Source organism: Quercus lobata, chromosome 7 (genome assembly GCF_001633185.2).
Source record: "Quercus lobata isolate SW786 chromosome 7, ValleyOak3.0 Primary Assembly, whole genome shotgun sequence".
In the NCBI taxonomy this organism is placed as follows: Eukaryota; Viridiplantae; Streptophyta; class Magnoliopsida; order Fagales; family Fagaceae; genus Quercus; species Quercus lobata.
The window spans coordinates 43769355-43783241 of NC_044910.1; the positions used below are offsets into that span (position 1 = coordinate 43769355).

The 13887-nt window shown below is 34.4% G+C and overlaps 1 protein-coding gene across 1 annotated transcript; it reads right to left on the reverse strand.

Moving 5' to 3' along the window:
• Positions 1-668: 668 nt before the first annotated feature.
• LOC115954079 (polygalacturonase-like) lies at positions 669-9070 on the reverse strand. Its single transcript, XM_031071939.1, has 6 exons — positions 9005-9070; position 8309; positions 2837-3210; positions 1614-1903; positions 1262-1490; positions 669-890 (listed from the first exon to the last, which is right to left on the reverse strand). The coding sequence occupies exons 1-6, from the start codon at positions 9068-9070 to the stop codon at positions 669-671; spliced, it is 1182 nt and encodes a 393-aa protein (XP_030927799.1).
• Between the last annotated feature and the right edge of the window lie 4817 nt (positions 9071-13887).

Sequence of the window (13887 nt, forward strand, 5' to 3'; positions counted from 1 at the left end):
TATTTATGTTTATGTTCTTATATATTTTCATATTTATTAATTATATATTTATTTTTATATTTGTGCATGATAGCATATTTTTGTGATGGATATTTCTGGGATTTTTTTTTTTTTAAATTTCTTGGCCCAAGGGCCGGGCTTTTGGCAAACCACATTTATTCGCTATTCAGGTTCAGAGGCTGACACAATATAGGCGTTAAATAGACCACTTCACTATAGCCATTTTAAAATGTCTTTGAATTTTTATTCTCTTTGTCTTTTCTTCCTTGATAAAATTATTTTCATGATATAACTAAATATGCTTTATGTGTCTTGACATTGCAAAATGGAATGATAAAAATATCTGATTAAGTGAGGTCCAACGTCAAATTGTTTAAAATTTGAAAATAATACGTACATTTTACAACAATTCGCACACAAACATCCATATACGAGTTTCAAAATTATATGTTGATTGCAAGGTCAGGCAGGCTTCGAGAAAGCCCAATGGACTAGCACTGCCACCGGCTCAAGCAATTAACTTGTCACTCGATCAATGACGTATCGCACTAACAATCATACTATGAAACTAAAAAGAAGTATAAATTTTCTGCCTAAGGATGAAAGGACAAGAATGAGGATTCCTTTTCAATCCTTCGTAGATATGGATTCTGAATCATTTTTCCCCTCTACAAGCAACCCATGGGCTGGACAAAACCAGTAGATGTCCCAGCAGCATTGACACATGAAGCTTGGGCCACTTGATTATTATTGTAAGTGAGCTTTACATTCTCCAATCTTATTCCCGAGCATGGGTACTTCGAACTACAATCAAATTTCAAAGCAACCTCTGTAGCTGATGTTCCATGGATGTCTTGGTATGTCACATCACTAATTTGAACACCAGAAACCTGTTTAAAAAAAAAAACTATATGTCAATTTTCCATTTGTAGTATCATGGTATGCAAGCTCCAACTAAAAAAAGAAAAGATAAAAGAAAAATATTGAACAGATTATGAAGTCAAAACATTGAAAATGTTTTGGGGGTCCAATTTGGGTTTGAAACTGATGCAGAGTAAGATTTGAGTTTGCGATGATAATGGACCCAACTATATAGTGGGTATGAGTAGCTTTAAAGGTTAACGTCATGAACACATGGGGGCAAAAATTTTAAGAATCTATATTGTGTGTTTTATTTGAACATGTTAAGGCCTTTTTAGAAGTAACCAAATCATGGTTAAAAAAACATTTGCATGTAAAATATGCTTCAAATTTATCTTACCTGACCAGGGCAACCTTCATTGCTGGGGCAATAATTTTGGTCAATTACAACTGGATTTTGGACATCTTGCATAGTGACATGTTGAAAAAGAATGTTTCTAGCAAACCCATTGCTAGGCCTTCCCCATGACTTAATTCTCACCCCATTCTGAGTACCGGTAAAAGTAACTGTTTTAACTGTAACATTTTGTACACCAGCCTCTTGTTGGTCCTTGCCTAAACTCCCAATGCTGCACCAATTAATTGAACCAATGAGACCAATGTAGCATCGCCATCTAATATATATGGTTGTTCCAATCATGTAATATTTGAATGAAGATAAAAAAAAAAAATAAAAATATAAAGTTATTTACCTAATTCCATGCCCAGGTCCACATGCAACATTCTCAATCCACAAGTTAGTGGTACCAGGGCCAATTGAGATGCAATCATCACCGGACCCAATCTTAGAGTTGAGAATTGTAACACTTGAAGATAATTGAACATGAATGCCATCAGTGTTTGGGCTATTGCCAGGCGCAATGACCTTGACACCTTGCATTTTCACGTTTTGGCAGCCATTTACGACAATGTGGTACAATTGGCTATTTAAGGAGGTTAATGCACTGACCACAATATTATTTGAGTTGGAAAATTCCAATGTCTGCTTGCATACACACAAGAAAATCTTCCAATTATTATTGTTAAAATATATACGGAGTGTTTCTCTAAATCAATGATGAATATGACTATATCTGGCTATTCAATTAAATATGTGGATCTTAGAGTGAAAATCCATCATTCTAAGCAACAAAAGCCTAAGCAAGTTGTTTGACCTTTGACATTCTCATCAGTTTTTATTTGATCATCACAAGGCTCGAGATTTAATATTAAACATTAGTCCGATTGGCATTAAAGGGCTAAATTTATATGGACGCACAAAACTGAAATATTCTACGATCCAGAACATGGGATTATTCCCAATTAAGTATCGTTAAGTTAATACGATTTCCTTAGAAGTCGGCTTGTCATGGCAGAAAAAGGAAGTTATTTTAATTTGACAAAAATCTCCTCCCAAACCCAGAAGAGCAAAATAGCAGTTTAAAGTTTAAACTTAAAATCAGATTGAAAAGCACACCAGTTTCCACCAATGAATTAAATCAAAACCCACACCCACTCCCAGTTTAACTACCTTTTTTTATTGAATAAAATGGAAGAATTAAGACAACCATAATGGACGAATTCATCCCAAATGGTGATAACATTTCAAAATGTTCTTTTCTTTTGCTCTATCTACTAATCTAAGCTAAACCAATAGTAATGCTCATTATAAACACTTCTTTTTTTCTTTCACAAAAACTTTCAACTCTTTTTAATAAATTGAAACTGATTAGTGTGCAATATTAACTTTTTTTGTGAAAGGTTATTTGTTGGAAGTCCGTTAAAAGTATATTGTACATAAAAATAAAATAAATAAATAAATAAGCCCTTAAAAAATCATATATATAAAAAATGAACTATAAAAAAATAAAGTAAAGAAAAAGGCTTTGTTATACTCTAAAGATAAAAGGCAACATAATTAGTCATTTTCACATACCGTGGCTCCAGAAGGACAACCATTGCCAGAGGCTTTGCAAGACCATAAACCAGTGCCTTGGCCATCAAGAATTCCACCAGATATGGTAACCCCATTAACTTGCTCAAACAAAAGCCAGGTTCCTGTATTTCCAAGGACCGTATAGTCTGATGGGGCCACAAGTGTCCCAGCTATGCGCACAGTGATAGCATTGTTCTTACATGGTCCACTGAAAACCACTTGCCCGAGGTAGAACCTCCCTGCTGGCACATAAATCATGGCAGAACTTACAGAGGCACAAGCTTTTGTCCATGCACTAACAAAAGCCTGAGTTGAGTCAGTTTTTCCATCTGCTATTGCTCCCAAACTCACCACATCGTATGTTATAGAAGAAGCTAATGTTGGGGAAAAATCCTAATCCCCTCTATGTCTATATGTGAATTAAAATTAATGACTACCAAGCAATAGCAATATTATGGAAACAAAAAAAAATTCAGCAAGCACCACACAACCACAACACAAGAACACCAAATCTTACGTGGAAAACCCTCTAGTGTAGAGGGAAAAACCACGGGGCAGCTCCGAAAAATATCCACTATAAATAGTTATTACAACTATCAAGTTTATGCTAAACTTGTGTTCACAATAAATTGGATATACAACAAATTAATCTCAAGGAGTAAATACAATCTCACCACAAAACCAGTAGCAAAATCTTCCTTTGAATACTCCAACTCTCCATGGTTGTAGCACTCAAAAACTCCATGAGAACTCCACCAATTTATCTTCCTTGTGTGAGCAAAGAAAAATGTCTCCTTTTTCTTTTTCACTCTCTCACACTCTCACTGTGTTTCTCTCTATTTTTCGGACTGCACCTCCAGCTGAAGCTCTCTCTTTTTGTGTTTTGCTCTCTCTGGAACTCACATACAAATGGCCAAGAAAGGCTCTCAGTTTCAGCTTTGCTCACAAGCAGCTTTGCTCACAAGGCCGAATGCCTTTGTTTTCCTTCTTTTCTTCTTTTGTCAGTTTCAGCGTGTCTCACACGCCTAAGTCACTGCCCAAGAAAATGGCATGCTGACTTTTGGAACACTTCTCATTAAGAGAAGTTAGACCTCTCCATGTTTTGGTCACTTCTCAATAAATGGAAAGCTGAGTTTGAAGACTCTTGGAACCAAGCTCATAAATGAGCTTTGACAAGGCATGGCAAGCAAGTGGGCTGGACCCACACGGTAAGGCACCCAACAATCTCCCCCTCCAGCCCACTACGGAGGAGATCTTCAACCCAAGTCTTCAATCAGAGTTCATGTCGGCCAACCTGACACAAAGCTTTAGCTTCTCTCTAGACACAACCTTGGTCAACATGTCAGCTGGATTTTCATCTGTGTGAATTTTCTCTAATTCAAATAACTGTTGTTCAACAACTAGTCTCAACCAATTGTATCTCACCTCAATGTGCTTTGAGCGTGAATGGTACATAGAATTCTTGCTCAAGTCTATAGCACTCTGACTATCACAATTAACTACATACCCATCTTGCTTCAAACCCAATTCTTGGAGAAACCGTTTCAACCAAAGCATCTCTTTACCTGCTTCATTAGCTGCAATATACTCAGCTTCAGTTGTAGATAAGGCAACACACTTCTGCAATCTTGACTGCCATGATATAGCTCCCCCCGCAAAAGTAAATAAATACCCCGATGTAGATTTCCTACCATCAAGGTCACCTGCCCAATCTGCATCCACATAACCCTCCAAAATTGGTTTAGAATCACCAAAAGTCAAGCACAATTTAGAGCTACCCCTTAAATACCTGGAAATCCACTTCACTGCTTCCCAGTGATCCTTACCAGGATTAACCATGAACCTACTGACAACACCAACTGCATGAGCAATATTTGGTCGTGTGCAAACCATAGCGTACATCAAACTCCCAATTGCTGAGGAATAAATAGTTGATGCTATGTCTTCCTTCTCTTTCTTTGATGAAGAACAAGATTTCTTTCTTAGCTTGAAATGAGAACCAAGAGGTGTACTGACTGGCTTGGCATGCTTCATATTGAACCTTTCAAGAACCCGCTTAATATACTTCTCTTGTGATAACCATAGCTTCTTGGCTTTCCTGTCACGTAGAATCTGCATACCCAAAATTTGTCTTACTAGACCCAAGTCTTTCATATCAAATGACTTGAACAAATCCTTCTTTAAATTTCCAATCACACTTGCATCTTGTCCTACTATTAACATATCATCTACATATAGCAGAAGAATAACAAATTTACCATTGGAAAATTTTCTAACATACACACAATGATCTGCATTAGTCCTCGTGTACTCGTGACCCACCATGAATGAGTCAAACTTCTTGTACCACTGTCTTGGAGCTTGCTTCAAGCCATACAAACTCTTCTTTAACTTGCAAACCATGTGTTCTTTCCCTTTCACTTTGAATCCCTTTGGCTGATCCATGTAGATTTCTTCTTTCAAATCACCATGAAGAAAAGCAGTCTTCACATCAAGTTGCTCAAGCTCAAGATCCAAGCTAGCTACTAATCCCAGAACTACCCGAATGGAACTCATCTTGACTACTGGAGAAAATATCTCATCAAAGTCAATCCCTTGTTTCTGACTGAAACCCTTAACCACCAATCGAGCTTTATACTTCACTAACTTGTCGTCATCTTTCTTCAACTTGAACACCCATTTGTTTCTCAATACCCTTTTGCCTTTAGGAAGTTCCACCAAGTCATAAGTCTTATTCTTGTTCAAAGAATTTATCTCTTCATGCATAGCCTTCAACCAGCTTTGCTTATCCTTATGAGACTGTACTTCCTGAAAACTTTCTGGCTCCCCCTCTTCAGTAATCATAGCATACTCAGAAGTGGGGTATCTAGTCGATGGACGACGCTCTCTAGTAGACCTTCTCACCTGAGATTCTACCATCTCTAGTGGAGGAGGCTGCTCCCCCTGCTCAACACCATTTGTATCTATCACATCATCACCATCAACACCTGCTGGCTCATCAGTATCAAATTCAGTTGGTTCATCACCATAATTCTCATCTTGTACCTCTTCTCTATTTGTGGCATTATCTGAGGAAGAAGAGGTAGGTGTAAGATCAGGAACACCTCCAACTGTAACTTTAGACTTCTCAGTTTTTTCAAAGTCTGCCAAGTTTTCATTCTCATGAAAAACTACATCTCGACTTCTGATCATCTTCTTTTCTTTTGGATCCCATAGCTTGTAGCCAAATTCTGCATCTCCATATCCAACAAATATACAAGGAGTAGATTTGCTATCAAGCTTTGATCTTTGTTCCTTAGGCACATGAACAAATGCCTTGCACCCGAATACCTTCAAGTGAGAGTAAGAAACATCTTTCCCTGTCCATACTCTTTCTGGAATATCAAAATCCAAAGGAACTGATGGAGATCTATTAATTAGGTAGCATGCAGTCACAACAGCTTCACCCCAGAATGACTTAGGCAGACTAGCCATTCTCAACATACATCTGATCTTCTCAACAATAGTGCGGTTCATCCTTTCTGCCACACCATTTTGCTGTGGGGTACCAGGAACTGTCTTCTCATGTCTAATGCCTTTCTCGGAACAGTAACTCTTGAATTCATTAGATGTGTATTCACCTCCGTTATCACTACGGAGACACTTCAAAGGCTTCCCTTTCTCTCTTTCCATCATGGCATGGAATTTCTTGAAGTGCTCAAATACCTGGTCTTTTGTTTTCAAAACATAAACCCACATCTTTCGTGAAGCATCATCAATAAATGTAACAAAATACTTATTGCCACCTAAAGTCTCAACATCAATGGGACCACATACATCAGAATAAACAAGTTCTAATACATTGGGTTTTCTAGTAGAGGGTATATTAAATGAAACTCTATGTTGTTTACCAAATAAACAAAAATCACAAGGATTTAGTGACGTACCTTTGGCAAAGGGAATGAGAGACTTCTTTGCCAAAATCTGCAACCCTTTTTCACTCATGTGAGCCAGCCGCCTATGCCACAAGTTAGGCGAAGAATCCTCTTGAGCTGCACTAACAACATCCTTGCACAACTTTACTTGTGTCTTGTAAAGTGTACAACAAATTTTCCCTCTAGCCAACACCAATGATCCTTTGCTAAGCCTTCATTTTCCATCACGGAAATAATTGCCATAACCTTCTTTATCAAGAACATGAGTGGAAATCAAATTCAGGCGAATATCCGGAACATGTCTCACATCCTTTAAAATCAAGGTGTATCCAGTGTTAGCCCTAACACATATATCACCAATTCCCACAATGTCGGCATAACTATCATTGCCCATCTTCACTCTCCCAAAGTTTCCCGCTTTGTATGAAGTGAATAACTCCTTTCTAGGAGTGACATGGCAAGAAGCAGCTGAATCAATCACCCATTCAACATAAGGATCTGAAAGTGTACAACAATCATCTTGTCCTATAGTTAGGACCTCATCTTCCAATACTATAACAGCAGCAGTGTTCTCATCATCCACCCTTTTTTGATTTTTATCCTCTTTCTGTTTGTTCTTCCAAGCCTTGCAATTCCTTTTTATGTGACCTTCTTTATCACAATAAAAACACTTGAATTTCCCTTTCGACTCTGACCGACTTCTGGATTTACCTCGCCCTTTAGAATTTCTACTCTTACTTCTCCCCCTATTCTCTGTGACAAGAGCATGTGCAATATCCTTGCCCATATCCTTTCTTCTAGTTTCTTCATTAAGCAAACTATCTTTAACCATGGCAAGTTGTAACACACCATTCGGAGCAGAATTACTAAGTGACACTACCAAAGTCTTCCAACTATCAGGTAAGGAACTTAGAAGCAATAAAGCTTGCAACTCATCATCTATTACTAGCTTCATTGTAACCATCTGATTAACCAAGTCTTGGAACTCACTAAGGTGCTCGGCAATAGACTTACCCTCTTTAAGCTTCAAATTCACAAGTTTTCTAGCAATAAAAGCTTTATTTTGAGCTGTCTTTCTTTCATAAAGACTCCTTAATTTTTCCCAAAGAGCCTCTGCATTTGTTTCCTGAGACACGTGGTGAAAAACACTAACATCGATGCATTGTCTAATACACCCGATAGTTTTTCTATTTAATTTCTCCTAGTCTCTATTTGACATATCACTAGGCTTGGCACTATCACCCTCAATAGGGTCATGCAAATCCTTGCAATAAAGGACATCCTCCATCATCGGCTTCCATATCGAATAATTCGATGCCGAGAGTTTAATCATAGTGTTCATAGCCATATTTTCCATTTAATCCAACACAAGACAGTCAAACCCAAGCAACCAAAAGCTCTGATACCACTTGTTGGGGAAAAATCCTAATCCCCTCTATATCTATATGTGAATTAAAATTAATGACTACCAAGCAATAACAATATTATGGAAACAAAAAAAAATTCAGCAAGCACTACACAACCACAACACAAGAACACCAAATCTTACGTGGAAAACCCTCTAGTGTAGAGGGAAAAACCACGGGGCAGCTCCGAAAAATATCCACTATAAATAGATATTACAACTATCAAGTTTATGCTAAACTTGTGTTCACAATAAATTGGATATACAACAAATTAATCTCAAGGAGTAAATACAATCTCACCACAAAACCAGTAGCAAAATCTTCCTTTGAATACTCCAACTCTCCATGGTTGTAGCACTCAAAAACTCCATGAGAACTCCACCAATTTATCTTCCTTGTGTGAGCAAAGAAAAATGTCTCCTTTTTCTTTTTCACTCTCTCACACTCTCACTGTGTTTCTCTCTATTTTTCGGACTGCACCTCCAGCTGAAGCTCTCTCTTTTTGTGTTTTGCTCTCTCTGGAACTCACATACAAATGGCCAAGAAAGGCTCTCAGTTTCAACTTTGCTCACAAGCAGCTTTGCTCACAAGGCCGAATGCCTTTGTTTTCCTTCTTTTCTTCTTTTGTCAGTTTCAGCGTGTCTCACAAGCCTAAGTCACTGCCCAAGAAAATGGCATGCTGACTTTTGGAACACTTCTCATTAAGAGAAGTTAGACCCCTCCATGTTTTGGTCACTTCTCAATAAATGGAAAGCTGAGTTTGAAGACTCTTGGAACCAAGCTCATAAATGAGCTTTGACAAGGCATGGCAAGCAAGTGGGCTGGACCCACACGGTAAGGCACCCAACAGCTAACACTAAAGAACTGAACATAGAGAGAAGTGCTAGGACAAGAGAGCTTCTGAGGTATGCCATTTTGGTTGATTTGGGTGAGAAAAAATAATGTGTCTGTTTGTGACTTTTTGTATGCAAAAGAGAGAAGAAGTGAGTTAGGAGGGAGTTTAGGAGTTGAAAGTTGTGGAGGTGAGGAAGTTGAAACGGTTTGAGAGGGTATTTATAGGGATTTGAATGCATATTTAGTTTCTTACTTTTTTTAGCATATAATATCAAACAATTACGCAAAGCTGCGCCGAACTTAAATATTGTTGTTTTTCGTTTAAACTTTTTTAATCTCTTCTTTACTAAAATACCTTTACGTGGGACATACTGGTACATGACTTGAATTTAAGGATTGGATTTGGATGCTACTAATTTTTTTAATAGCTAGCATCCAATGAGTTGAAAATTGACAAACTGTTGTTATCAATACTAATTAGTGTGTAACTGGTACATGTATACAACTATATTTAAAAATAATCACAATTACATACATACATATATATATATATATATATATGGTTTCAACTTACACACACACAAACATATATATATATATATATATATAAACCATTAAATATATATATATATATAGATTAGTGTGTAACCAATACATCCTCTTGGATGCAAATATTATGACAAAACTTAGATACAATATTTATGTACTGTTTTTTAAATTTCCCTCTTAAAATTCAACTACATGGTTTTTTTTTTATAGGATAAAAGTGTATTTTCAATTAAGAACTACCATATGACTGAATTTTAAGAGAGAAATTTAAGGACACAACACTTACTTAAGTATTGTACTTAAGTTTTGATCTAAAAATTAAACACATTCTTTTATCATAAAATATAAATTTTTAATAAAATTATTAAAAAAAGTAAATGTAATTAGTCACATGTTAAAATTTTTGCCTAATTTTAATAAACTTATGATCTTTTTTTACTTCTAATTTTTAATAAGAAAGAATGTGTGGTGATTTTTGTTGACTTAGATGTGATTGGTTTTTATTTATTTATTTTATAGTTCATCAATATTAGATTCTTAATATTTTGCACTCATTAACTTACTTGGCACAAAGAATAAAGGAAAATTATTGTATACTTCCGGAATATCATATATGTGTGGTCTCCCCTCTCACATGAATGGTGGGCCCCACCATGAATTTAATTAGTGAGATCCACCATTCATGTGAGAGGAAAGAGTACGCATTTATGGTACTCCAAAAGTACACAATAATTTTCCAAGATTAAAAAGTTTAAGTGGACACATGGTACAAAATTAGCTCACAGTTGAAATCTAATTTGGAATCTAATTGACTTTTCTCTAATTTTTCGCTTTATATATATATACTAGTGTATAACTTACAAATTTTTAAGTCATAGATATATACACAAGTTTTACTCTCTCTCTCTCTCTCTCTCTCTCTCTCTCTTTTATTTATTTATTTTATTTTTTATATACCAATAAGTTGAATATATATATATATATATTTTGCTTATTGGGTTTTTTTTTTTGGTTTATTTATATTAAACTCTTCGTCTTTTGCATAGTATTCACTAACCTAAAACAAAAGTTTTTAAGAAATTAAAAATATAAGATACATGGCACAAAATTAAATGACAATTAGAATCAAATTGGACTTTCTCTAAATTTTGACTTTAATTATATATATAAATATTAAATATAGAAATTTATAAAATTTATATTGTCTATCATGTTTATGAGGTCTTTATTATGCCCTCCCCTCAATCTATTTTCTAGATGATCACTCTAAATTGGAATGAAAAGTAGGTCATACTTTCGACCATAAGTCACTGCTTAATTAGATTTGTCAAATATTGGATGCACTAATTAATCTCTTCATTTTCTTTTTCCAGATTTTTTTGATTGGACTTTATTTATTCGTGTTATGCCATTTCTTTTATAGATATAATAAAATTTAAAATTTTTTATTTTCTCTCCATGACAATTATTCTTTTATTATTAGACTATGACAATAGGGGTGGCAGCATGCCTTACACGGGGTGGTCACTTGATCACCTTGGCCTGAATTTTTTTTTTTTTTAATATATGCCTTAAAAAATTAAATTTTAAATTGATATAGGTTACTGACCACCCTAGAATACAAGCTTGACAACCCTAAATAAAAGTTTTACCTCTCCAAAATTTTGGTCCATTGAAGGTTGAACAAAAAACTTGTTAAAAAAGTTATGTTCACAACATTTTCACAATATTTTCACAACTTTTTAAAATTAGTTTCACAACAAATCCTAAGTTGTAGGCTGTTATAGGTGGACAAAAAATTAATTTTAGTGTAACAACTTGCTATTTAGGCTTGGTTGTGAAAATTTTGCTAAAATATTGTGAACGTAGCACTTATCGAAAATTGCCAAAACAAACAAATTAGCTTAAAACCCCAAATTGAATATTTAATTTTGATTTTTTATGTTGTGTTTTCTAAAGGCATATTTTAAAACCTTTTTTTTTTTTTTTTTAAAAAGAAGTTACATATATTACAAGATTCATCTTCTAAGCAAATTTATATTGACTTGAATAATCTTCTTTTAGATCCTAGGTTATAAGAAAGTGTCTCATATTTTCATATTAATGATCAGGATGAAATAAAAATAGTATTGACAAAGATGTTATTTTTCAACCTTTTGGCCATAATTTCTCTAAAAATGAAATTAGTGGAGTACTGCATCGATTTAATCCTGAATGTTTGTGAAAATGTAATATGTATCTTTATGGTTAAAACATGTATTTCACCTCTTTAAATTCAACTTCAAATTTAAAAGGGCAAATTACAACTTACCAGCCTGTGGTTAGGCCGAAATTTGAGTTGCTTACTTGCGGTTTGAAATTTGATACTTTACCCACCTGAGGTTAGCTCAGTTCTGTAACCCATTTCTATTAAAAAGATGAGTAAATATGTAATTTAACTCCACTTTTATGTTTCTCTCCTTCAAAAATACAAAAACATAAAAATACAAGATCAAGTAAGATAAAAAAAAAAAAATCTAGTGGAATACTTGCATTATGGGATTTTAAACTACAAGTAGGCAACTTAATTAAATTTCAGTCAAATTTCAGGCAGGTAAAATGTCAAATTTCAAACAAATAAATAACTTAAATTTCAGTTAAGTCACAAGTAAATAAGTTGTAATTTACCCAATTTAAAAATTAACTTTTAATGGATGTTTTCGAAGGGGTGGCTGTGTGGCTGCAAAGGGAGATTGTCTCACAAAACGAATCCTGGTCAAACTGGTTAACAATTAACATTATTGTGAATCTTCGAATTATCAAAAAGGTAAAAGAAAAGGAGCGACTGAACAAACAAATGAAATTAATAGCTTCTAATTTTTCATAAACTAAATTATAATTTGAAAATATAAAGGACAAATATCAAAACCAAACCAAATTAAAAGAACCGAAAGTTTCTGTTAAAACAGGTTTATAATTGACAGCAAAAAAAACAAAAAAAACCAGGTTTTATAATTCTATTCTTCTAAAAAGAAAAAGGTTAATAATTCTATCATTGTGATAAAATAAATACTAAATAATTTTTGGTATGCTATTATTGTAATTTGGAACACCTGATAAGGGCAGTTTTACAGAGGCATGCATTTGTAGCAACGAGGGTTTAGACGTGACATGTGAAGCAGAAAACGGAGGAGAAATCGGTGCTCTTTCTCTGCCCCAAATTCATGGCCCCAAAAAACAAACCTCTTCTTTTGGGCGTGATTTTTGTTTTCCAACATCATAATGAGTGATTTTACGTACTTTCTATTTTCTATAATTTATTTTCTCATATCTAAACCATCGTAACCATAAAGGTATTGTGCAACATAAAACTGATAAAAGTCGTTTTTTTAATTTTATTTATTTATTTATTTGATTGGAAAGTTTTCCTATTTTATTCTTAGACATTTTAGAACTAACCTTGTTTAATTTCAAGAGCTATTGACTTATGAGAAGTGATACGTACACAATATTTTCATAATATACTTTCATAATAAATCCTAAATAGCAAATTGTTATAAGTTTTTAATTTGAATTTATTACTGAATTGACTTTTTTAACCACTAATAATAATAAATAAAAACCTATTACTTAATATTTGTTGTAAAAATATTGTTAAAATGTCATATACATAATATTCCTCTTTTTGATTTTAGCTTAGCGAAAAACACAACCCTTATTATTGGTCAAATACCAAATAAAGCATATGTGAAAAAAATACTCTAATGAATCTTTGAAGTGTGAACCCCATGAAGGTGTATCGTGGCTTTCACCCAAGAAATACACTAGAACACGATTGATTTGGAGACTCCAATGTGATTCAGATTCATGACTTCCGGGCAAATTTTTGGGGGCTTCTTAAGTTCCACGTGGCATAATTCCATCTGCGAATTTGATAGAGTTCTAATCAATCAGAGTAAGCCATGTGAACCGAAATACAGGCACGATACCCAATGTTGTCAACGATTTATTTTAAGTTTCACGGCATTTGCACTAAAGGTCTTATTGGATATATATACAAGTCAAAGTTTAGGAAATTATATAGTGAATAATTTTTATTTTTTCTTGGATGAAATATAGTGAACAACATATTCTGAATGATCAAATAGCTTTTTATAGCCCGTCAACTTATCACATCAAAGATTTTGATAATTAGAAAATTTGTTTTTTATTTTTCATTTTTTTCCTAATACCTAACTAATAAAATACTCCCGGAGCATGTAAAATACCCAATAGCTACCTATCATCACATTGCCATTGTTGGATAGTCCATTAACAGGGCTAACAGCGGAGCTTATGATAATTATGGAAACTAATGTCCCGTTTGATA